The sequence below is a fragment of the Microplitis mediator genome, chromosome 2, assembly GCF_029852145.1.
Source record: "Microplitis mediator isolate UGA2020A chromosome 2, iyMicMedi2.1, whole genome shotgun sequence".
Classification (NCBI taxonomy): domain Eukaryota; kingdom Metazoa; phylum Arthropoda; class Insecta; order Hymenoptera; family Braconidae; genus Microplitis; species Microplitis mediator.
This window is the reverse complement of record NC_079970.1, coordinates 1,725,844-1,753,305: the sequence shown is the minus strand read 5'-3', so window position 1 is coordinate 1,753,305 and position 27,462 is coordinate 1,725,844. Positions and strand designations below refer to the sequence as shown.

Below are 27,462 nucleotides of genomic sequence, written 5' to 3'. Positions count from 1 at the left end.
ATCCGAGCTATCAGTTTTTATTTTCATCTTGATATTCGTGCAGCAAAGATGCGAGTTATGGTATGCGTTGCGTAAGAGACGGTTACGAGAGGACAGGAGGACGCTAGTAACCTTGAAAACTCGTCGTAAAATATTGCGTGTACATATGTATGTTGATATCTATATAAATATGTACACGGTACCAATACTCGTACTCATACTCGTATACATGTATGTAAATTTACGATACGGGAGACAACATACAACTTGCCTCTCTATTCCCTTCACTCAACACACGTCCATATGACCCTGTGTTACTAAACACAAATTCTATTTCATAAACGTTTTTTTTATTTTTCAACCCAAAAGGTTTCCGATCCGATCGTGACGTCAAATATGTGAATTGTTCATTGACATGAAACCTAAATGTCAGTGGACGAAATCATTTTTTTTTATTGTGCATTTTATTACTAAGCAATAAAATGATTTTTTTAGGATAAAAAATGGAGTAAAAAAAAAATAAACGGATTATTTTTTTTTTTTTTGGAGTAGAATAAAATGAGTTGATAATAAATAGAGAGATAAGTTCTGATATGTAAAGATAAATTGTAAAATAGAGTAACTTATGTAGAATAAAGTATAAAGAAGTATGTAAAGGTGTGTAGTACTATACGAGAGAGCGAGAAAGTTTAAGTTACGTTACGAGTAGCTGAGTATGAGTACGACTACGAGTACGAGTATGAGTATGAGTTTGGCCGCGGCGGAGTTAACTTGTGGAAGAGACCGCTCGTCAGTGTGCCTTAACGCGCAGACTCGCGAACACGCGTCTCCGATTCCAAATTCACGTTTTTACATTACGCGCAGGTACAAACATTATCATAATATATATACTTTTTTTATTTCATTTTACACCCAATAACACCGCCGCTAATACCCCTCTCCTACCGAACAAGTGTTTACAATTATTGTAATTTTAATCTTCATTTGCATACTTAATCCGTCCGTATTGTCTATTTCTCCGGTGTTCGATCCTGATACCCAAGTCGAAAATTTTTAAAAATAACTGTGTCAAATTTTAAATCAATCAAACAGTGACGTGAATTTCAATAGCAATGTGATATATTTTTTTTATGGTTATTACCCATAACAAGTGATTTAAATATTAATAAAAAAAATATTAGTGTTTGTTATCGATGGGTTAGTTGGCCATGTATAAATTAAAAGAGTAAAAATAATTTTAAAAAATATTACGGCTGTAAGTTTTTAGTCGAAGATAGAAAATAGATGCAAGTTGTAACTAAGGATAGAGAAGTTGTGATCAATAACCTGGGTACATACACTGTACATATTTGTACGATACTGCATACGTCGCTAAATGTATGTATTATATGTATATGTATATGTATATATATATAATAAAGAGTAGGAGGCGAAGGAGGTGAGGAAGAAACGGGCGAAGGGAAATTGTGAGGAAGGAAGGCGCGTACGACTCCTGTATAATATTTTATCTCTCTCGCCATTTGGTGTTTCGTATCGGACTTACCTGCACGACCTACATACCACAATATATATGCTGTTGGTGTAGTATATTTTATATTGTGTACATGTGTGTATATGTATATATATATATGTAGACAAGTTGAGTTGTTATGCCGGTAAAAAGGACGAAGCCGAGTCTCATGGGGTAAACAAGGGATGACTTAGGAACGAGAAGGCAGTAAAATTTTTACAACTTGTTATTGTTGTCGGACTGGACTACAGATCTTCGATTGAGAATCCTGGACCATGAGAGTCAATGGAGAGTTCGGAGGGATTTTTTTTTATGACTGGAGATTCATAAGGACGAAGATGTGCGTAAGCCTGAGGATAATCGGGAATAGAAATCGATAGTCTGTTTTTGGAGACGGATACTGAGCTGGCTGATTGCTGACAATGAGTTGGGATTGTGTTGTTTGAGGAAGTCTGGATGTGAAAGTAAAGATTGTGGATTGAGTGAAGATAAATGGTAAGAACCGTCCCGGAAGATAGTACGCGAAAAGAAGTTACCGGTACACGAAGTTGAATTATTTTTAGCAAGTTACCTGGCTGTTAAGCTAAACCGGTTTTTGTATATTGTATATCCTGGAAGAACGAGAATAAAAAGAAATAGAAGAAGAAGAAGAAGAAGAAGCGAAGAGTCTGCAGATATCTTTCGAGGCTCATGTGATAGATCCTCAAAAAAGGATACTCGGGAATCGCTGGAGGACTCACGCGAGACAGAACTCTTTTTGTTTTGTCGATCGTTAAAATCGAAAGTCCCTCGTAAAAATTCCTACCATAGTCTGAGTAGACATAGAGAAGGCCCAAGAAGCAGGCAAGAGAGAATGATAAATAATTTTCGATAATCGGTAGCTTGATTTTTAAGTAAAAGAGGCTCTTTGATAACACAGGAATTTATGTGCGTCAGGTGGTTTATGAAATTTTTTATCGCTTGCACAACTGAATAAATAGGAAATACACTCACTCATATGTTACTTTGATAGACATTTTAAATTTATCTGTGCGTTATTCGCCGTGAGCTAAATTTTATAATGACAATGGTATCGTCCGATAAGAAATATTAATAAATATCGAATAGATATACTTTATATTAAATATAAAGTAACGAAATTGCCAGATAGTTATACTCTGAAGACAGTCGATACAAGTCTTGGTAATAGTATTTATTATATGGTGTAATGGAAGATTGCGGTGCCCGTTGGCGAGGTCGGTAAAGAGAAAGTTTTCTATTTTGATCTTTACTAGACATCAGGCTGCTAACCACTGGTTTTTAATGCCGGAAATAATCACCTGGTTTTTTAGAGGCTTCTGTAAAAATATCAGCTATTAATTATTTACTGGGTACTAATGAATGAATTAATAAATAAATAAATATTTAAATAAAAATAAATAGAGTGAATATTATTGGGAGATTGGAGTCTTGTAAGAGAGAGAAAGACAGAAATAATTGAGGACAACGGTATGAAGAATGGCGGATACGAGAAACCGTCAAGGTGTGCGCGGGATCGCTGCCACTACGACCGATCCCAGAAGAGGAAAACATCGCGCGTTGGCAGCTCGCGGGGCCGCGGGTGCTCTGGTCCTGGGGATTCTCGCGGTTGTCCTCCAATCTGCGGCAACGGCAACTCCGATGTGGGGATACTTCACCAGTCCTGACCGTGAGTTGCTTTTTTATTCTTCAATCCCTATTATTTATTTATTTATTTATTATTATTAACCAGCTGGGATCCAGCCCGTTAGAAATGACTTGACATTTAAATCAAATTTATTCTCGTTACGGCTGTGAGTCGCATATTTATTTTTAAAAACAACAGACAATTACTTTATCTCGATGTTGATATTGACCTTTATGACGTCTGGCAATAAATATGTTATTGTTATCATTTTATTTTTAATTTAAGTCAGCGATCTCTGGGTGTTATTATCAACTTTTCTTTTTTTTATACAATTGTTGCAAGGACGTGATTTAATTCTACTTGTGCAATTGCGTAATTTTAAATAAGAGATGATTAATTGTGTAATGAGTTATGGGCTAGATAAGAATTAGAAATTTTTATTTTATGACTAGAAAATTTAATTATATTTTAAACAAGGTCACACTGATTTCTTTTCACTGTCTATGTATTGAATTTAAAGGAAAAATTTTCAATTTTCCTTCATTGGATAATTTGAGGTTTATAATTAAATTTAAATATCGTCAGCACGAAAGCTTGTTTGGCTTTAGACGCATTTTTGCCGCTAATTTCAAATTTAAAAATTCCGCTAATTGAATTATTGGTGAAAAAATTTCCCGCATATTTAGAGATGAAAAATTTTGTTTTGTTTTTTAAAATTCTATATTGTGGGTAAAGTGGTCGGTGTTAAAAATAGTACCGATAATAAAACACAAGCAAAGCCTGGGATTTTTTATTCATAAAAATATAAATTAACTTGAAACTACAGACGGACGTAGAATAGAATTTTTCAGCACAATAAACTAAACGAATTGAATAAAATAAAAATAATAAAAATAATTCCATTATGTATTATCATTATTATTATTTGTTTTTTGACGTCACTGGCATTAACAAAAAGAAACGATTCTTTGTTGCGGTAAAAAAAGTTTGCGTTCACCTAGACCAGAAACATTGACGAGACGATTTTTATCATATCATGCCCCACAAGAGATACATATATTAAACATGAAAACAAAAATGAAAAAAAAACACCGGAAATAACGTTTGACCTACTTCAGGTCTGCTCTTTTTTTATCGTTATTATACACCGTGAGTTTACTTAATTAATTTTCTTATACATTTACGACAAACTATTATATTTATATTTTTATATTTATGTGTATAATCCATTATTATTATTATTATTATTATTTTTGCTATTTTTATTACGCTATTATAGCTGTAGGATGTTATGAAGATCCCTGATGGGTGATTCAGTCGCCACCATCGTGATCATCTTTCCCTTTTCCTTATATTTCTTATTTTCTAGATTTTATTATATTTCTCAACGATACTTTGTCGTCATCCCATGAGATATCTATACATGTCATCTTTTTTTTTCTTTTTCCTCATCATATTTTATTTTAATAATCTATTATTTTTTTTTTTTTAAATTTATTTTCCCGCTAAAATTATTGTCCTTCATATTTTTATTTCTAGTCCATCAAAAAAAAAAAAAATAATAATAATAATCATAATTTTGATATGAGTGAATGTAGCAGACATCAGACAAATTTAAAACTATAAATAAATAGAGCAAATAATTAAAAAAATTATATTTCGAAAAAATCCACTTATTAATTTCAAAATTTTGTAAATGCGCATTTTTTTCAAATTTTTTTTTACTAATTATTTACTCCATTTATTAATAATTAAAAATTCGTCTGATGACTGCTACATTCACACTCATAATTTTTATTACAAAAAAATATAAAAATTTCGTGACTGCAATTATTTTTGAAAATCAAATTTGGTATAAATTTAAAATCTAATTCTCTGAATGTCATGAAAATTTTTATGATAAAAAAATAAATTTCTCAATAAAAAAAATATTAGTAATAATTTTCCATTTAATTATAATTGATAATTAAATAATTTATTTCTTCACTTTAATATTCCACGAATGAACTAAAGAAATATATAATGATGACTAAGTTAGAAAAAATATATAGTCATGAATATATTATTGATGTGTCATACAAGAACAATACTTTCTATTAAACAAAATATTTTTTTTTATCATCGTCAACAAATTATCTTCCTATCAATGGGTAAATAATTATTTATAAATTTATTTATTCATACCACAGAATTTATTAAACTTGAGACAGTAGGCTCCAGATAGTAGTCAAGTAGACGGTGAAGCAGACAGTAAAGTGAAATAAATAAAAAAATTTCATTGACTGCAGGTATTTTACTACCTGATGTTTTACGAGTGAAAAGAGTAAAATAATGTCTTAGGTAATAAGTCCGGGTGTTGTTGTGTATAAGAGAAGTGAGTAGATGGTCTAACAGGTGTTGCGAGGTGTACTGTTACGCATCCACAGTTAACGGGGCTTCCTACACTCCTCTCTCTGTGTACGAAAGCTGAATTAAATATAATTGATTACTCCGAGCGGTGGCGAGAGGAGCGAATAAATAGTATACCCGAGGAAAAGCAAAAGGAAAAGGAAAATACTGATAAAAAGATATAATGACCCAATAAATACATTGTTTTTTATTTCCTTATATTGCTGTCCTGATGGTTTTGCTGCTGTGGAGGCGGGTGTATAGTTTTATTTATTACTATTCAGCTGTTCAACGCTAATTAGTATTTTCACTCATTAGAACTCTTTAAAAAAAAATTATTATTTTTAAATATTTTTTTAATTACCCCACACAGAAAAAAAGGATTTCTTGGCGCAAAAAATTTTTTCTTGTTCTAAGAAAATTTTTACTTGACCCAAGAAATTTTTTGTATTATAAAGTGAAAATAAAACTTTTCTTGGGGTAAGATAAAATTTTCTTGGAACAAGAAAAAAATTTTTTAGGCGAGAAAAAAATTTTTGAGCCAAGAAAAATTTTTGTCTTCAATTCATAATACAAAATATTTCTTGCGCCAAGAAATTATTTTTTTCTGTGCAGGTTAAAAAATTTCAATTATTTGAAAAATTACGAATTATCGGTCGAAAAGTTACCGAAATAGGCTCAAGTGGTGAATTACAAGGCTAAAAATTTTCTAAGCCAACGAATAGGCCGGAAAATTCCCAAAAATAAAAAATTTTCCAAGTTCTGTAATTTTATTTGAAATTTTCGGCCTGTTTCTTAAAAATAATAAAATTTCGGCGGGTTTTCAGCCAACTTTTGGCTTTCCTATACGGAAAAAGTATATATGCCGTTTATATGAGACATATATTCAATTTTGCCCGTATATATCCTGGTTATATACTTTTTTCGTACGGGTTTTCCAATAAAATTCTACGATTTTGCCGTCATTTCGGGCAGCTTTAGCCTTGTCGGTAAAATATTTTTATCTGGATCAATTGTAAAAAATTTATTTTAGTTTTAATTAAAATATAATTATAATTCATATTAAATTAGCGACAGAAATCATATATTCAAATCAGATAAAATGAAAGTTATACAGTAATGCTGTACAGGTAATTCAAGTATTCTCATGTTACACTCATCGTCCCACGACCAAAAACACATTTGCGGTGTGTTGGTTCACATGTGAATTATAAAGAATAAAAAATATAAAAACCCGGAGAGAGATAGAGAGTACCGCTATACACGCAGGGCCAACGAGTTGTCGAGAGTCCGTGATGTGAGTGCAACGGCCTTTTGGGAATACTTATACAAATACTTGTACTGTACATATAATACAGCACGTCTTACATCTATACAAACAAAATATATCTGCAGATTTACACTCGTGGCTGGCACCCATACTGTCCCCGTCAGCGAAACAAAACCTCTAACGAATAGAATAAAATATAGTTGAGTAGTCAAAAGAACATTTTTCACCCATAGCTTTATTGTGTGTTTACTTGAATGCAAGTGAGTGTTGGTAAAGCTATAGCCGGAAGTGGTTTAGCCGATTCGCGATAAGATATATGTATTTATTATTTAAAATCTTCATTGTTAATTAATTATTTAACAATTGCTTCGTTTATTTTTATTGCGTCGTTAGTTTTTATTTTATTATGTATTATTAAAATATGTAACTACGTATTGTTGCTTGTGTTACTTCACCTGCATTGTGTTGTTTGATTGCATTGCACGCGTCATCAATCGAACATTCCTCGATGTTTGCATTCTTCCACACAGATGTTTACTGCATACAAATTATATGAGACATTATTATATTTATAGGTTTTTTAAATATTTTGTACAGAAATATAGCAGACCTTGAAGCCTCAATCGACACCTGGCCCTTTGTGCCCAAGAAAAAAATTTTATCGTAACCTATTTAGTTTTTTCATAAAAAAAAATAAATGAATTAATTTTCTGCTGCGGTCCGAGACCGGGATTCGAACTCGGGTCGCTCGGGTTACTCGGGTCGCGCGACGAGCGCTCGACCGCGTAATAAAACTTATGTTAAACTTCCCTTTCTATTCTCACTCGAGAATGTTAATCGGTTAATTACATAAGAGGCTCGTAGTTCTGAAGGAATTTCCAGTTTCCCAGGGTCTTGCAGCAGCATCATCTTGTCTTTTATATAAAAGGGATCGTGCAAAGGTGCAAGGAAGTTGTAACAAACGAGGTAAAGTTGAGGTAAGGCCGGGTAAGAGGATGTTGCTCAGAGCTTGCCTCAGTCGGGTGAAATGCGTCAGGGTCAATAATAGTATCAAGGGTATTACGCTCGAGGATAATTATCCTGCTAGACGTGAGCTTAACTAGAAATGCAGTCAACGGTGAAGGAGAGGATCTTGAAGCCTCTATAACAAGTTTCAGAGCATAGACGCCGTGAAATCATTTATATAAATAACCTGGACTGTATCATCTCGCAGTCCAATCAATTTCCTATAAACGTAAACATCCCTGATTAGGAAAAATGATTTGAAATGATTCAAAATAATTAGAAATGGTTTAAAATAATTTGAATCGACTAATATATAGATATACACTAGGGTGAGCCAAAAAAACCAAGCTATCGAATTTACGTCTTAAAAAGGATCTATATATCGAGAAAAAAATTCTCCCATTGGGCAAAATTTTTAGCTTAATTTTAAAAGGTGTCGGTAGCCATCTAAAATTTCCCATTTAAATAACATGCAAAAAATTTTTTTTGATTAAAAATATTATAACTTTTGAACCATGTGAGACAAAAATTCGGCTCTAGAATATTCTTGTAGGGCACTAAATTTCTTAAAAGAAAGTCCTGGGAGTCGAATTTGTAAACTTGATATTTCGTATACTAACAGGCTATCAAAGTCTAGAGCAAACAGAATCATACAAATTTAAGGCTTTATTTGGATTTTCCAAATACTTTTCTTTTATTGTGATCGATAACAAAATATTATTTGTTACAACGTGGATATTGTTGGTGATTTCATTGCACTAGATGTAGAACAAATTTTCTCGTAGTATTGATATTTTTAATAATAAAGCCTTAAATTTGTATGATTCTGGTTACTCTAGACTTTGATGGCCTGTTAGTATACGAAATATCAAGTTTACAAATTCGACTCCCAGGACTTTTTTTAAAGAAATTTAATGGCATACAAGAATATTCTAGAGCTGAATTTTTATCTCACACGGTTCAAAAGTTATAATATTTTCAATCAAAAAAAATTTTCTTAATCAGAGATATATTTAATAACATAATATTTTAAATCATCGAATTTGTTATATATTACTTCCGATTTTATTGCCGTAAATACTTTCTGCCTTATAATTTATATTATTAAATAAATGTATGTACGACTGTTTGAAACTGATATCTGTCGTTAAATAATTGTATTACTTTTGTATTTAATTACAAATTCATTTAATCTGTAATTAGACGTTTAATCGGCTAATGCATAACGGTATTCATTAAGTCCTCTGGACTATTCTGGTCTAATTATCCCAGTTTACTCTTCATTTGTTATTCGATCTTAAGATTTTTTTCTGGATTGTCGCCTGCATGCATCCTAGTTTTCTATCCCCTTCTACGTCTTTTGTTGCGATAAGTACTTTGTTTAATTACAAACTCTACTAATTACCCTGACTTTGATCGTCAATTTATCTATTTTATTTTTTATGTTGAAACTATTTTTATCAGTAATTTATTTTTTTTCCCAATTAGAAGAACATTTTTTTTTCAAGTGATTAAGGAGACTAATCTCGGTAATAAAAAGAACTTGAAAAAAACGAGCTATTAAGTAGAAATTTTTTTTCTTCATAATGTATAGTTACGGAGTCGGGGAATGGGAGAATCAGATAAAAAATGGAAATAATTTGAAATTATTTAAAAATTCTTTTTCCATCTTGCCAATTTTCGGTCGTGACCGTGAACTAAAAACGAAAAAATTGATTTTAGAAATAATTGTTATAAACAAAAGTTATAAATATTCACTTCTATGTGCTAGAGTTTCTTCCGAAAGACTTGTCTGATACCCCCGAGGCCTTAAAACATTCAACAGACGTCCCAATTATGGTCAGGATGGTCGTCTAAGACTTTCTATAGACAATCGATAGAAAATCGATAGAAAATCGACAGAAAATCCATAGAAAATCCATAGAAAATCCATAGAAAATCGATAGAAAATCCATAGAAAATCGATAGAAAATCCATAGAAAATCCATAGAAAATCGATAGAAAATCCATAGAAAATCGATAGAAAATCCATAGAAAATCGATAGAAAATCCATAGAAAATCGATAAAAAATCCATAGAAAATCGATAGAAAATCCATAGAAAATCCATAGAAAATCGATAAAAAATCCATAGAAAATCGATAGAAAATCCATAGAAGATCGATAGAAAATCCATAGAAAATTGATAGAAAATCCATAGAAAATCGATAGAAAATCCATAGAAAATCGATAGAAAATCCATAGAAAATCGATAGAAAATCCATAGAAAATCGATAGAAAATCGATGGAAAATCCATAGAAAATCGATAGAAAATCCATAGAAAATCGATAGAAAATCCATAGAAAATCCATAGAAAATCCATAGAAAATCCATAGAGAATCGATAAAAAATCCATAGAAAATCGATAGAAAATCCATAGAAAATCTATAGAAAATCGATAAAAAATCCATAGAAAATCCATAGAAGATCGATAGAAAATCCATAGAAAATTGATAGAAAATCCATAGAAAATCGATAGAAAATCCATAGAAAATCGATAGAAAATCCATCGAAAATCGATAAAAAATCGATAGAAAATCCATAGAAATTCGATAGAAAATCCATAGAAAATCGATAAAAAATCCATAGAAAATCGATAGAAAATCTAGACTCAGGGCTAGGAGTTGGGAAAAAAAAATTTTTTCCTTTACTTCTATGTGCTAGAGTTCTTCCAAAAGACGTCTGATATCCTCGAGGCCTTAAAACATCCAACAGACGTCCCAATTATGGTCAGGATGGTCGTCTAAGACTTTCTATAAAAAATTGATAGAAAATCGATAGTAAATCTAGACCCAGGGCTCGGTATTGCGAAAAAAAAATTTCTCCTTTCATATTGGATTCAAAAAAATTAAGTGTAGCCAACATCAAGTTAACGCCAAATGCAAGTCAAAAAAATTATAGCAGTCTAGTCAATTAGGTCAAGAAAGTCCAATAATTGAAAAAAGTCAAAATCAAGATATTTTTTCATACAGACTCGGGTATACACAACTCTTGCGCTTGACATATACCAATTACATACAATAGCTGCATATAATTAAGTCTTTGTAGCATGGATGATAATAATAATGATCTCGAGGAAGTTCAAGTGGAGCTACTGTGTGAGTCAAGTTTACAGGTCAAAGTAGTGGATATCTCACGGGCAATAATAATAAAACCCGTGAGAAAATTCATAATTTCATAATGAAAATAAATAAAACAAAACCGGAACTAAAATGTTGTCTATAAAGATAGTAAATGCCACGATGAATTCACCCGTCAGCTATTGTGTTTACCGCGAGATTGTTTATATTTATTTCTGAAAGATCTGAGAGTGGCTCGAGCTTAATATTTTTTTAAATTTAATTATAAAAAATTTAGAATTACCGTAATTTAAAAATATTTTTAAAGGCCTATTATTTAACTATTATTCGAATTAAACTCGTAAATTGTTTTATATTTCACAAGACCTGTGTATATAAATATAGCGAGTAAGAGAGGCTTGCGTGTTTAATTTATCTGTAATGTCAGAGTATGCCAGCAGGATGTCATGTCGATAATAGCTCTCATTTAACATAGATCAGGTCCATTTTAAAATGACCCACTCGTTAGACCGTTTTACTCTACTGGCTAGCTCTCGCTGTGAGCACATTTTATTTTCATTATTATCTAATAACAATAATCATTTATTCAAAATACAAATAACACATAAATTCCATCCTCTTTTATTAACTTTTTACCTCCAACGTTGCCGACACTAACCAATTTATCTGCTCTAATGTCCATTTTAAATTAATGAAACAAAAAAAAAAAAAAAATAACTGTTAACTTTCCATTAACCAGACGGTTAATTTTTACAAACAGCTACCAGTTAAAAAAAAAAGTTGCCTACATTTAGAAAATTTTACAAGGGAATGCTCCAATAATTTGGACTTGAACACAAAAGTTTTTTAAATCTTATGGGTCATCTTTAGTCTACCCACCAAGACGTCAAATTACTTTCATTTGGGCTGGATTTTTTTCCGGCATTCAAATAAATAAATGAACGAGCCCGAGTCGAAATATTAGACGTAAATTGAACGTTCTTAACGTTTTAAACGTGAATTGAACGTTTTGAAAGTAAATTGAACGATTTTTGTGGGTTTTGGTTCGTCAAAAATTGTTAATTTTATGAGTTCTGATTTTAGTTTACACTGTAAAAAATCCGGAGTGAATTCGGAGTGAAATTGAATCCGAATTCACTCCGCATTCACTCCGCCACTCGGAGTTCCGGAGTTTTAAAAAAAATCACTCCGCATGCGGAGTGAATTGGGAGTTTTTTTTTAGCGGAGTGATTGCGGACGCGGATTTTATTTCACTCCCAATTCACTCCGGTCCGGAGTTTAAATACTTAATTAAATTTATATTAATTTATATTAAACTGCTAAACAATGCGTGTGTGTGTGTGCGAGTGTGTGTTTGCGTGCATGTGTGTGTTTGGGTGTGTGCAGGTATTTGTGTGTGTGTGTGCGAATGTGTACATGTGTGCAAATGTGTGTGTGTGCAAATGTGTGTGTGTGCAAATGTGTGCGTGTGTGCAAATGTGTACATGTGTGCAAATGTGTGTGTGTGCAAATGTGTGTGTGTGCAAATGTGTGTGTGTGCAAATGTGTGCATGTATGCAAATGTGTGCGTGTGTGCATGTGTGCAAATGTGTGTTTGTGTGTTCATGTGTGCAAATGTGTGCAAATGTGTGTGTGTGTGTGTGCGTATGTGTGTGCGTATCAGCTGATCAATTATGTAATACGCGAGTTTTTACTTCGATTTTATTGAGTAGAGTTATTTTTTATTAATAATATTTACAAAACTCCGCTCCGGAGTGAATTTCACTCCGGAGGGATTAAATTAATAAAAAATTATCTACTCCGCGAAAACTCCTGTGCGGAGTGAATTTTACTCCGAGGGGAGTGAATAATTAAAAATTCATTCACTCCGCATTCACTCCGGATTTAATCCGCATTCGGTCCGCGAATTTTTTACAGTGTAATGATAACATTAATTAATTTATTTCAATATTTGTAATCACAATTTTCATAACCTTGATATCATAATATATGAAAAGATATAATAGTGTTAAGGCCATTCTCAGACGGTGCCTCCCACTTTTTAAAAATTTTCAATGATTTTTAACTGTCATAAGCGTATTAAATTTTTATCAATTAATTAAAAAAAAATTAGAACATTAATTGAAAAAAAGACAACGTAGTCGTAATTTCGCCGATATACAGATTAAAAAAAAAATTATTTACACTCGATATCAATTAAGAGTTAAACAAAATTCGTTAAATAAATTTCAGTAAAATCGTCATGTCAATTTTATAATTCGAATTTTTAAATTTTGTTGGCTAAAATTTATTCAACAAATTTCGTTTAACTCCCAATTGATATCAATTGTAAGTAATTTTTTTTAAATTCTGTATCTCAACGAAATTACGACTACGTTGTCCTTTTTTCAATTAAGGTTTCAATTTTTTTTAATTAATCATTAAAATTTTAATACGGTTATGACAGTTGAAAGTCATTGCATATTTTTAAAAAGTGGGGGGGGGGGGGCACTGTCTGAGAATGCCCTTAAAGATAGAAGTATGAAACTGAAAAAAATTTTTTTTCAAAATACGAATTTTTTATTTAAGAGCCAGAGAGGCGGACGACAAAATTTTAGAAAATTGACGTGATTATAATCCAGGAGTACAAAATTGAATAAAAAAAATTTTTTGGTATACTCCAATCTACGTTTTGAATAAGTTGAAAGCTGTCAAATTAAGTTTCCAATGTCCAAAACGTTCAATTTACGTTCAGAACGTTCAGTTTACGTCTAATATTATGACTCGGGAAAGTTTTAGAGAATAAAAAAATTTGTTTATAAAAAATAAGTGAATAATTTGTAATAAGAAAATGCCTATAGGTAAAATCCTATGGGATAAATTACTCTGTCCAGTTGATATATACGCTCTAGTGAGTTTGTGTTCCGGGTGGTGTCCACCGGAAGCACTGTCGGCTCACCTCTATACATTATAAATAAATACTCGTCTTTTATAAATCCCATCTCTCTATTCTTTTTTTAAAACCATCCCTTTTTAACCGCAAATATAAACATATATTCCCATTACTAAATCACGATTTCGTTTTCATCAATGCAAATTTTTTACTTCTTACGTAATGATCAACAAAACCGATCCCAACTGATGATTATTATTATGGGCAAATGTCCATCCCAACTCTTTACTACGTCAGCATTTCAAATGGAGGTAAAAAATTTATTAAATAATAAATTGAAAAATGTTTGTTGTTGTTTTTTGAGCCGATTGAGTGGCAAGAGCTGAGGAAGAAATAACAATAAAAAAAAATAGTTACTGCAAGAGCACAGACGTTGCACTTGATCTCACTCGAATGAGCAATAAAATAAAAGTATAAAATAAAAAGGTTCTCCATTACTTGCATTAGAATGAATTGCCGAGCGCTTAAACCCAAGTACTCGGGCTCTCACGGTTATCGATACAATTACCACTGCATTTTACGATTTATGTTTATATATATGTATATATGAGCCGACTATGAATAGAGCTGTGTTGTAACTGACAAGTATGATAAAATTTATAATATCTAGACGCGTAATAACCATATAATACATGTAACATATAAATATACATTCAACCATATATTTAAATCCCAAGACACAAGACCTTGTATCATACTTTCATTTACCTAGAAAATTTATACTTTTTTCGCTTAGTCATGCTCATAACCATAACAAATGAATTTTATTTCATTTATTGTCAGTTTTATTCAACTATTAATTTTATTTTTCATATTTTATCAGCTTGGATATAAATATTTGACCGAAATCACGATGAAATCTCTAAATTTTATTGAAAAAGGTCTGAATTTGGCCGAAATCACCTCAAAGCCGTAGAATTCTATTGGAAAAGGCTGAAAGTCAGTCGAAAATACGCAAAAGCTTTATTATTTTTAACAAATAGGTCGAAATCACACCAAAGCCGTAGAATTTTATCGGAAAAGGCTGAAAACGAGTCAAAATCATACAATTTTATCGAAAGAGGCTTACATTTGATCGAAATCACACCAAAATCGTAGAATTCTATTGGAAAAGGCCGAAAGTCTGCCGAAAATACGCAAAAGTTTTGTTATTCTTAACAAATAGGCCGAAATCACACCAAAGTTGTAGAATTCTATCGGAAAAGGCTGAAAACACCTCGAAATTATGCAGTTTTATTGAAAGAGGCTTAAATTTGATCGAAGTCACACCAAAATCGTAGAATTCTATTGGAAAAGGCCGAAAGTCTGCCGAAAATACGCAAAAGTTTTGTTATTCTTAACAAATAGGCCGAAATCACACCAAAGTTGTAGAATTCTATCGGAAAAGGCTGAAAACACCTCGAAATTATGCGGTTTTATTGAAAGAGGCTTAAATTTGGCCGAAGTCACACCAAAATCGTAGAATTCTATCGGAAAAGGTCGAAAGTCTGTCAAAAATACGCCAAAATTTGATTATTCATGACAAAGAGGCCGAAATTATGCCAAAGCTGTAGAAATCTTTTGGAAAAGGCCGAAATTTGATTATTTTTTACAAACAGGCCGAAAATTAGCTGATAAATTGAGTTAGCCTATTTTCAGTCATATTAGTTTTTTAAAAATAAAATTATAGAATTTGGAAAAATTTCAAGCACTATAGAACCGAAAATTTGTAAGTTTTCGGGCATTTTTAGGCCTAAATTTCATGGTCGGCTAAATTTCGGCCTTGTGTTCACTACTAAGGCCTTTTCCCTGCCACTTTTCAGTCGCGAAAAAATTTTACTATAATTTCGGCTTGAAATTTTTTCACAGGAGTTCTCAACTCATAGCAAATGAATATCTTCATTTCCTTTAATACTTTTCATTGTAAAAGTAAAATTACAAATCCTAATAATAGCCAGTAATTACACACACAGTAATTTAAATAGTAAACAGTAATTTAAAAAATTGCGCGCTGTAATTATTATTGACTCACATCTAAAATTTTTCTTCCCGTTAATTATTTCGCCGTTATAAATCAATATATTTATATAACATCATACCGTCATGTTATTAAGTATCAGTGGGTATTTATATTGAATACCAGAATAAGCACATCATGTTTTACCTATAACGCAATCGTCATACGATATGTAGTATATGTACACATTTAGGTCATCGCGTCCAATCTATCTAACATACAACCATCAGTGAATTGTAGTTAATAATTATTGGTCAATCTCTATATGTTTTTATTTATATCATACCTCGCCTCGCCTTTTGTTAACATCATCCGCATTGCCGGCTATTTTTTTCATTAATAATTATTTATTAATTACAACACAATAGTTTATTTTCTAAAGCCTCTGCTGCCTCCGTTTTTATTAAATTTTTTTTCCATTCTACTGAATGGTTCTATAAAATATAATGAAATAAAATGTGAATTGAATGGTTGGCTAGGATCTATTTGATACACTAGTGGGTTTCCGTCTTACGGTAAATATTCTATAAAATGTTGGCGGTGAATAGAAAAATAAAATATATAAAAATAAATATATATATAAGACGAATGGTAGGTCTTGAGTTTTAAAATAATGGGTAATATATCTGTAACAGTTCGTTGACCCAAAGTTCGCGGTCGATTATCCGTAGCAATCGATTTGATCAATGGTCAATCGAGTTACCTTTACTCTGTAGCCATTCCACCTTGCGCTTTTTTAAATCAACTCTTTATATTATTTTTATCCCCGAGGCCTGAGCTGCGGCATTATTCTCCAATCTGTTTCTTTTCCTCGGCACTGTACTTGCATTGTGCTCATTGTCTTTTATTTTTCTTCCGGGTCTTATTTCCTTGCAGCCTTGATAAGAAAATTAACCAATAAATTATACGCAGGTCATTACACTGATCGATAAGAATTATTGAATTTTTTATTATCGAGTTTGAGCTGGAAATTTTAAAGGAAAATAAAATAATTTTTTATTGATAATTTATTTTATCGATTACTTGAATTTATTTGAGATTATCGCTGGGTAAATAGATGTTATATAACCTGATAAATATGAATATAATATAGAACACGTGTAGTTGTAAATATGGCAATTTATATTCCTTGTTAAAGTGGATACCGGCTAAATAAGATGGGAAATGTTGCACAGGCGGTAAACATAAACGTGACTATCATTATTTTTATGCTGTCTTTTGAATTTAATGATCATATATAAACTTATTTAGAATATATTTTATCTATGTATAGATATAGATGTGAACTATTTTTATTTAAACTCATTTTATAGCTTTTACTTTTACGCAGCAGTGTATTGAAAAATAAAAAAGTTTGATTCTGTAAATTTGTTTGAAATTTTTTATTTCAGTATCTCGGGCTGTAGGTGATTTATGTGACATGTATTCGAAACTTGAGTGTGAAGATGTCTGCGCAATTTACCACCGGAAACGTCTTTCAATTGGATTGATCCATTTGTGAAAATTCGTTTTCCTGATTTCCTTCGCAGATTGCTATTGAACTTTTATTTAAAATTAAATCTTTTGGAGAAAACTTACAATCACGTATTGAAAAAAAAAGTACTTTTTTATTTAATTAATTAAATGTAATGATAAAAACTGCCAATCTATAAACTCCGAGTGTTTATTAGAAAAAAATTCTGTTTCGATTTTTTGTATTTAAAATTTGGTACTAATTTCGATACTTCTGAATTTAAAAATTGAGTTGGTAATTAAAATTTTTTTTGATTAGGGTATGGAAGTTTATGGCAGCTGCAGTAAAATCGAGGATCCAAAAGCTCAAATTAGGGTTTCAAAGATTGGTAATGCGCGTTTTCATCCCCACAATTTTTCTGAAAAACTAGCATCGAAATTAGGTGTGAATAGTACAAATAAAACATTTAAATAAAAAAGAAAAATTTTGCCCGTAGGATATTTTGTCGGGGGATATTTTGTCCGTAGGATATTTTGTCGGGGGATGAAAACGCGCGGAATTTAAAAAATTTGATAGTATGAATATTAATTATTTATAAAATATGATATACTTATAAAAGTATCAGTATGAGCGATAAATAAAATCAAGAGACAGAATCGATCATCGTGAGAGAAGATAAAAATAAATTGAAATCTCGTCGATCGAGTACGAATATCATATTACACTATCTATGTTCTACTACCGAGTGATTCAATTCGGCTTAAGTTATAAAGTGTAACTTGGAAATGTAGACCGAGCGAATGAATTACTACCTCAATGAACTTGATCGAATGACTTTAAATTAAACTTTATCGATCGGTTTTACTCAAGTGTTACGTGCACTCGCACCAGACTGTAATTCAAACTAAGCTCCATATATACAATATATTAAATCGGGCGATAATCAAATTCCCTCGCTAGTTATAATCAACTTGCACTGAAAAAACCCACTTGTAATAATAAAAAAAATTAAAATTCTTATCGATCTTTCGTCGATAGGTTGACTGCCAACTAGGTCGTCTCAATGCAAATTTAGTCAGCTAGACATTCAGTCTTACAATTGCACCTGAATTCCGTACAGCTGAAGTTACTAATACACATAAATTTTAATCCAATTCTGAAATATATGATTTATTAAAAAGTAAATTTGATTTTTAAAATCAGTGGAAAAAAACCGACAGCTCACATGACACTGATTACTTTTTTTCTATGACTAGTAATTTTTTCTTTAATTATACATACAAGTATTTCCCAAGATATTTATAGAAGTGATATTTATTTCAATAAATTATCATTTTTTATTGCACAGTATAAATTTTTTTTGCAGCTGGAATATCCGCAGAAAAAGGATACTTTGGACCTTGGAGACAATGCAAACTCTTACTTTATAACCGAGAAAGATGCGGCACGGGCGTATCCAGATTTCAGCCAGTCAGTAAGTTTGAAATAATAACAAAAAAAAAAAGATTTTAATTGAAAATAAAATAATTTAGTAACAAATAAATGAATAAATGAATGAATCGTTTAGTGGTGGTCTGGGTCGCTGGAATAGCAGCGGCAATAGCATCTGGACTCCTTGCAATTTTAGTATTACTGGCAGTACTCCAGCTAGCCATGGCCTCTTCGGCGAAGCGAATGGTAATCTCATACAGCACAGCCTTGATCGGCAAAGTTGCACTTGGCACACTGGCCAGTAAGTATTTTTTTTTTTACTTTTTTTATCATTAAAATATAACGACGGAGAAATTATTCTTATTTGAAATGCTATGCTATGGTGTCATGGTAAAGCCCGACCATGTTGGCCACCTAACGGAAATTCAAATAAACAGAAAATGGATTTTTTGGCGCCAAAAATATTTACTTGCCTCAAGAAAATTTTTTCTGGTCCTCAGAAAATTTTTGTCTTCAATTGATGATGCGAAATATTTTTTACGCCAAGAAAAGTTTTTTTTCGATGCATAGTAAAATAGTCGCAGTAATTTATGATCAAATTGCTGTCAATTTTACTGTACCCTAGTGGAAATTTTTCGGACTTTTCTCTGAAAAAGTCTTTAGAACTTTTAAAAAGTCTTAAGAACTTTATAACTGAGTTTTTCAGAGAAAATTACGAAAAATTTCTACCAGGGTAGCCATAGTAATTTTTCCACGTGTTTATTTAAATTTTTGCGGGTGTCCAAAGTGGGCAGGCTTTACTATGGCGCCATAGCATTTGAATATCAATCATATAAATTTTTGAGCCACTTTACGAACAATAAATAAATATTGTACTCATGTAAATGAAAATCTTATAAAATAAAATAAAATTTAAGCATTTTGTCAAATGTCGCAACAAATCATCAGCGGAGCTTGAAACAATTTTGTAATGTCAAGTCATTAATTTTAATATACAAGCCGAAGCAATCATGAAAATCGTTCCTGCGTAATAATTTTATTGCTGAGAAATCTTGAGAGCGGAAATGATGGATTGTTGAGAGCTTAAATAATAAGTACGAGGAAATGCCCACGAAAACAAGAATTAAGAAAGACTAGAAGCCTTGTACTTTTTTTTTCATAGAGTGGCTCATATTTGGTATTAGTATTATTTGACCAGAAACACACAGGAAATAGTAATATATCAAATTTCTTATCATATATATTATTACATATGTAAAACTATATAGTTCTCTGGTAATTACATTTAACATTTTTTTTCCCTTCATGTTTACTTTCAAATTCCCGCGGTAAAAATTAAAAATGTTTTTTGTATGAAAGAAAGTTATTCTCTAATTCTTTTTATAATTTATAATTAATTGCCTGAAATTTATTAGACACCAATTTCTGTTTTTCGAAATGTTCCATTAAAAAAAAAATTTCTACATGTAGAAATTTTTCATTAGAAATGAAGTGAATGGAAACCAATTAATTTTTTTAAATAAATGATGTGCGAATTTTTGGTTTTATATGAAGATTAATAATAAATTTTGACAGACTTTCGATAGACTTTTGACAGACTTTCCATCAAAATGACTAATGGATGACCGATAGATTACTGAGTCAAAGTTTACCAGCATAGATTCCATGACAATTGATCCCAGACAACTGATCCCCAACAAGTAATTACACAATAATGGATCCCACAGACAACTGATCCCACTGTCAAATTCATAAAATAATTAATTATTAATTAATTACTATGACATGAGTAATTAAAATTCACTGTTACAAATATAAAAAGTTAAATTATGTAAATTAGTTGTTGATAAAAATCAATTGACGATCAATTGTTGATGGGATCAATTTGTAGGGATCACTTGTGGTACAAAATTCTTGGGATCAGTTGACGGCACACCACCAGCATAAATATCATTGGACTTGTAAACTTTAGGTGAACCTTCAGACGCCACGTCCATCTTACGGCTTTAAATTTCGTTTAAAAACCATTTCAAAAAAAATTTACAGGAAATACAAAAATTATAGTTACGGCCTAATGGTAAAAAATTTAATTTTCCATTTTTACCTCAAATTTTTTTTTATAAACTTTTTTCGCTAAGCTAAAAAGTATTTTAGACATTTACTAAATAAAACAGAATATAAATTACCCTAAGTGAAAATATATGAGTACTTTGAAGTAATTGTTAAGCTCCTTTCTTGCTCTATTATAGTTCCCGTTCAGGATTTGCCGGCATTAATATTTTTTTTCTGTTTACCAGCTCGTAAAATAAATCCTCTTTAAGGCTAACGGGCAATGCCTCTTCCTCCTCTTGCTCGATTAATATCAAAGGCTGTACTATTTAGATGCCTCATTGCGTCATTGATAAATAAAATTATCATTGTGCGATAGTCGGACATTAATTTGCTAATTTATTCCAGAACAAATAATGACATAATTATTTATTTTCACAGCCTGTTTGTCGATAGTTGCTGCGAGTTTATTTGCAATGCAGACTGACGACCGAGCCAATAGTTATATTATTACACGTGGAGAAGCTTTTTATATGCAGGTAATTTAAATATTAAGAGGTTTTGATATTTTATTAATATTTATTGCTCATTTGAATACTTATTTAATTACAAAAGAAAGTTTTTTAAATTTTAAAATCGATTTCATTGTCATTGTAATTTTTTTTATCAATCTACCGATGAAAAAGTAGGCGACTTGCGTATTGTGAATAATAATTGTAAATAAAAAGCTTCGGGTTTAAATAATTTTTAAATTTACATAACACTGGGCGACAATGGCAATTTACTTAAGAGCAAAAAAAGTGTTTAGTTTTTTTTAAATTTTTTTCCTGCTGTCTTAAGTGATTGGCTGTAAGTGAAAGAGACTTTCACGAGCGTGAAAATTTCTCAACGGGAATTACTTAAACAATTAGCGGCAAGGATGTTAATGATGAACTAATGACTCGGGTTTGAATTTTAACACTCAGACGTAGTTGTAACTTTAATTTTAAAATTTACAAACTCCCTGACATTTTCTCATTTTAACACCTTTCTGTTAAATCGTGACAAGTGTAAGGTAATTGGGTCGAAAAGTTTCATAAATTTTTATCTTACGTCAGAATTTTTTTTATTTTTTTAATTACTCAGACAAACGCACTTGTTTAATCATTAAGTTTTTAAAATAATAATTACTGAAATAATAATTTAACTGAAAATATTTTTTTTTTTAATTCTCAATTACGTAGATTACAAGTTTATTTTCTTTAAATTATTTTATTGATAAATAACATTTTTTTTTTCTTTATTCAAATTTGCTTTTTTGAAAATTATACAGAAAACAATTTTTTTTGGCGCCAAAAATTTTTGGGATCCTCAAGTTAGTAGACAATTAATCATTTTTGATTTTTTTTTTCAACAAATCAATTGAAAAAAAAAAAAAAAAACTATGGGCATGTAGAAAATTGAAAAAACTTTAAGTGCAATTTTTAAAAAATATTTTTTTTTATAATTTGTCATTTAAAAAAAAAATTCAAAAATTATTAGAAGTTTATTCACCTCAAGAAATTTATGATACTGAAGTTAACCGACGTCTAATGATTATTTAATTTTTTTTTTAAATAATAAATAACAAAAAAAAAATTTAGAAAAAATTGCACCTGTAGTTTTTTTTTTTATCAATTTATTAAAAAAAAATTTTTTAATTTTTAATTGTCTTCTAATTTCAGAATCATAAAAATTTTTTTAACTTCCCGCTAAGAAAATTGCAAATTTTCAAAAAAGGGAAGTTATTGGTTTCGGTCCGATTTTCGAAAATCGAGTTTTCATCAGATGTCGACGTTTTGAGGTCCTAGGAAACTATTCTGACTATTCCCGGGTGGACGTCCGTGTGTGTGTGTGTGTGTGTGTGTGTGTGTGTGAACTTTTTTTTGTCCGACGATATCTTTGGAACGGATGAACCGATTTGAACGTACTTGGTGGCGATCGAAAGAGCTCACCAAAACTTAGTCTTGATTAGATTTTGGGGTAAATCGGTCATGTAGTTTACAAGTTATACAAAGAATAAGAATTAAAAAATTTTTTTTTTTTTTAGTTTTTTATTGATTTCTTAGAAACGACTCGAACGATCGACTTCAAAATCTAACCAGCTCTAGAACTCAATAAAACACGTCGATTGCCGCCTCAACCATCAAAATCGGTTCATTCGTTCGTGAGATATCGTGGGCAAAAGAAATGCCAAAAAACGGTTTTTTGCGAATATCTTTGAAACGACTGAACCAAACAATTTCAAAATTTGATCAGCTCTAGAACTCAATAAAACACGTCGATTGCCGCCTCAACCATCAAAATCGGTTCATTCGTTCGTGAGATATCGTGGGCAAAAGAAATGCCAAAAAACGGTTTTTTGCGAATATCTTTGAAACGACTGAACCAAACAATTTCAAAATTTGATCAGCTCTAGAACTCAATAAAACACGTCGATTGCCGCCTCAAACATCGAAATCGGTCGATTCGTTCGTGAGATATCGTGGGAGAAAGAAATGCTAAAAACGGTTTTTTTCGAAAAGAATGGGATACAATAGTATTTTCGAGCTCGAAGAGCTCGAAAATGTACTCACAACAATGTTTTCGAGCTCAAAGAGCTCGAAAACAGCGGGAAGTTTTGGGGCTGGCCCGCAGGGTCAACCGACGCCCAGATTTTTAATTATGAATTGAAAACCGAAATTTTTTTTTCTGGCGGGAAAAATTTTTTATTTAATTTTATAATGATAAATTTTTTTCGCGCCAAAAAATCTTTTTTTTGTATAGTAAGTAATCGTACACGTACTGAAATTACATTAAGTTTCTCTAGATTACTGACAGTATGGATAGCATTAGTTTTGCGTAATTTCCGTTTCGCGGATGGTTTATTACGCAGAAGCAAGGTCTTACTTGGTCATGGAGTAAAAGAGCTTAGAGCATAAAAAAAAATAATAATAATAATTATAAATCCATTATTAATTATAATAATGGAGTAGTGGGCGTAGATATGAAAGACTGAATAAAATCTTAGCAAAGACTCTGAGCAGAGGTTTAATGTAACACCTGGGGGACACTTGCGGATGTTAACGATTCGCAGGTGTCTTTAGTTCTTTCGCGATTAGTATGAGAGACGTATATCGAGTAAACGTTAGCCAACAGACTTTTAAAACAATCAGCGACCCGTTTTAACTTCAGTCGTCTTTTGCGCTCTTGTTGGAGTTGACTTTTTTATCAAAAAATTTTATATCTCGGCCATTACATTCTCGGAAATAAATTTCCTTATGCAAATTTATCTAATTGTTCACTTGTGTTCTGGGGTTAGATTTTATTTTTATTACTTTTATATTAAATAATGAAGTTGTCATGAACAAGAGAACGCGTAATTTGTTGAAAGAGGCTAAAGATGAAGTGAAAATGGAACGACGAAAGCAAAAACGTGGAAAGGTATTTTATTTGCTTTAGTAAATTAAATAATAATTATTTATTTAATAAAATATTTAAATTTATCACCATCAGACCAAGTAAATTTTAGTGATAAAAAAAAATGTAAATTATTTTTTTTCTGTCAATAAAATAATTCTTACTCGGGGAGATTAAATTTTTTTATCCCAGTGAGATTTGTTCGGGTGTAAAAAATACTGGCAGTCAATGGGGATGAAAAGTAAAGTGTTGCTATTAAATTTACACACCAGCACTTTTTATTTATTTTTTTTACTCGTTATTTATAAGAACTTTTGTTTCAGTTGGGCGCAATCGTACTGAATTTCGGCGTCCTTATATCCTCTATTTACGAGGGTATTTATGCCAGGAGAGGAGGAGATCCGACGAAGATACGGGATGTTATTGATGTACGTTCTACGACAATAAATAATCCCGGGTACAGAGAAAATTCCACCAATGGTATGTTTCAGATAATTATTTACTAATTATATTATAGAGATAAGGTAATTGTGATGCAAATGCTGTGTAGCGGTGATTTATTGTTCGGGTTATCAAGGAGCTTCAACAAAATAAAAAAATATCAATCAAGTGATGGTATTAGGAGCTAGCAATTGCTTTAGATACTGAGTGCACGAGAGAAATGTCAAGTCGTGTATGACGGAGTGTATAGGGAGTCTGGTAAATTGCCATGTCTCCATGAATTTACTCACGTTGCACACATACCTAAAGCGGTGCATGAATGAGATTGCACTCTGGAAGCTTTCAGAAACAATTTACCTCAAACAATATTGTTGATGTTTGTAATACATTTTTTTCCTGTTACTCCTCGATGATTTAATTTAAATTACTTTTGTGTCAGTATACCTGTCGATGGATATTTTTGAGTTACGAAATAACACAGCGTAAAATTTCAAGCGGAAAATGCGTATAATACAATTTTTTTGAACGGCCGAAATTTGCTCGACAACGAGGACTAAAAATACACGAAAACTTGAAATTTTTCCAAGTTCTATTATTTTATTTTAATAAAACAAATACTATGGCCGAAAATAGGCCGACTTAATTTATCAAATAATTTTCGGCCTATTTGTTAAGATTAATTAAATTTTGACGACTTTTCGGGTGACTTTTGACCTTTTCCGATATAATTCTACGGCTTTGGTCTGATTTCAGCCTATTTGTTAAGAATAATAATATTTTGACGACTTTTCGGATGACTTTTGACCTTTTCCAATAGAATTCTACGGTTTCGGCGGGATTTCGGCCTATTTGTTAGCAATAACAAAATTTTGGTGACTTTTCGGATGACTTTTGACCTTTTCTAATATAATTCTACGGCTTTGGTCTAATTTCGACCTATTTCTTAAGAATAATAAAATTTTGACGACTTTTCGGATGACTTTTGACCTTTCCTAATAGAATTCTACGGTTTCGGTGGGATTTCGGCCTATTTGTTAAGAATAAAAAAATTTTGATGACTTTTCAGATGACTTATGACCTTTTCCAATAAAATTCTATGGTTTCGGTGGGATTTCGGTCTATTTGTTGAGAATAATAAAAATTTCGGCGTCTTTTCGGATGACTTTTGACCTTTTCCACTATAATTCTACGGTTTCGGCGGGATTTTGATCTATTTGTTGAGACTAATAAAATTTTGGCAACTTTTGATCTTTTCCAATAAAATTCTGCAGCTTTAGCGTAATTTCGGTCTGTTTGTTAAGAATTATAAAATTTCGGCGTGTTTTCGGCCAAAAATTTTTACCAAGGTCAATAACGATTTGCCTTATAACAAAATTACAATTGCAAAATTTTGAATTTAAAAATTAGTATACAAATACTTGAGGTTGATGTTAATTAACAATAATGAAATTTTAAATTAAAGGAATTTCCATGACTGATGCAAGTGGAAAGCCTTATGTCGGTGGTGCCAATAATGGATCGATGGTGTCAGTGACAACTTCCGGAAGTGTCGGAAGTGCAGCATCACCACTACGTAGTTCACTAAAAAAGCCAAAACCTCTGGGGATCCAGAACCCTGGTTTCTCAACCCACAGCCCGACTCTGTCAAGAAACGGCTCTCAGAAAAAAGTACGGATACAAACACATTCAACAGAAGTCTAGGGATACATATATACATATTTATATACATAATTAAACTACTAATTATAATTAGTAAAGTAATTTATTACTAAAAAAAAAGTAATTTCCGACTTATTTTAATTAGCGCTTAATTGTAATTGAGAATTGCAATTATAAGTAATCAAATGTGTTGTGATAGATATGAACGCACGATTTTTAAAAAACATGTGCACTTTTATGTTATGCGATTTAAATTCTCCCGGCGTCGGAGGATTTCTACGAGGAAGAATGAGGATAGAAAGGGCGCATGATAAAACTAAATATGATATTGTAATTTAAGTTGAATATATTAATTTATATATTCCGTCCAGCCCTTCGTCGGCAGCTAACCGTTAAACGGTATAAAACAGAGATATTTATATACACATATACATTTATATAAATATACATTTTTTAGTGATTCTCTTAATATATTTAAAAAAATATATATAAATAGAGATTAATTATTATTGAATTTTAAATATTTACCGCCACGTTGACAAACGTGTTTAGTGTTCAATGCACAAGTCGTTCATTTTTAATTTTATCATTTATTAGAAGCTTTCTAAGATATATTTTATAGCGGTCATTAAGTCATTATTGTAAAATTTATTGATTAACTATTATTTGTTTTTTGTTGAAAAACTTTAGCACCCCTGATTAAACAACTGAATTCGATCGAATTAAACAGAATTAAATTTTTAATTCTATTTAATTCAGATAAATTCTGTTAATTCGGTACCTAACTTAAAAATGAATTCTGTCTAATTCGGCAGAAAAACCAGAATTTGTCCGAATTAAAACGAATTTAAATAATTCTATTCGGTTTAATTCTGATTAATTTGAAAATGATTCTCCAATTTCTGGTTCTGAATCCGAACTAAACTGAATTAAAACGAATTTGGAATTTTTTAATCAGTTTTATTCTGTTTGATTCAAATTCAAATTTTCAATTCAGTTGAATTCTGTTTTGCGGAATTCGACAGAATATAACAGAATTAAAATTTTTAATTCGCTCGAATTCAGTTGTTTAATCAGGGATTAAAGTTGCTCTGTCCGATTAATCACCAGTACTATTTTATTTTTTATTTCTATTGGAAATAGAGCAGGTCTCATTTTTTTTTATTTT

At 31.2% G+C, this 27,462-nt stretch overlaps 1 protein-coding gene across 1 annotated transcript; it reads left to right on the top strand.

Annotated features, from left to right (window-relative positions):
- The first annotated feature begins 678 nt into the window (after nucleotides 1-678).
- LOC130663799 (uncharacterized) lies at nucleotides 679-26,822 on the top strand. The gene is made up of 6 exons (XM_057463270.1): nucleotides 679-3,176; nucleotides 18,664-18,771; nucleotides 18,865-19,029; nucleotides 21,219-21,316; nucleotides 24,518-24,674; nucleotides 26,098-26,822. The coding sequence occupies exons 1-6, from the start codon at nucleotides 2,987-2,989 to the stop codon at nucleotides 26,334-26,336; spliced, it is 957 nt and encodes a 318-aa protein (XP_057319253.1). The 5' UTR covers nucleotides 679-2,986; the 3' UTR covers nucleotides 26,337-26,822.
- Nucleotides 26,823-27,462: the final 640 nt, after the last annotated feature.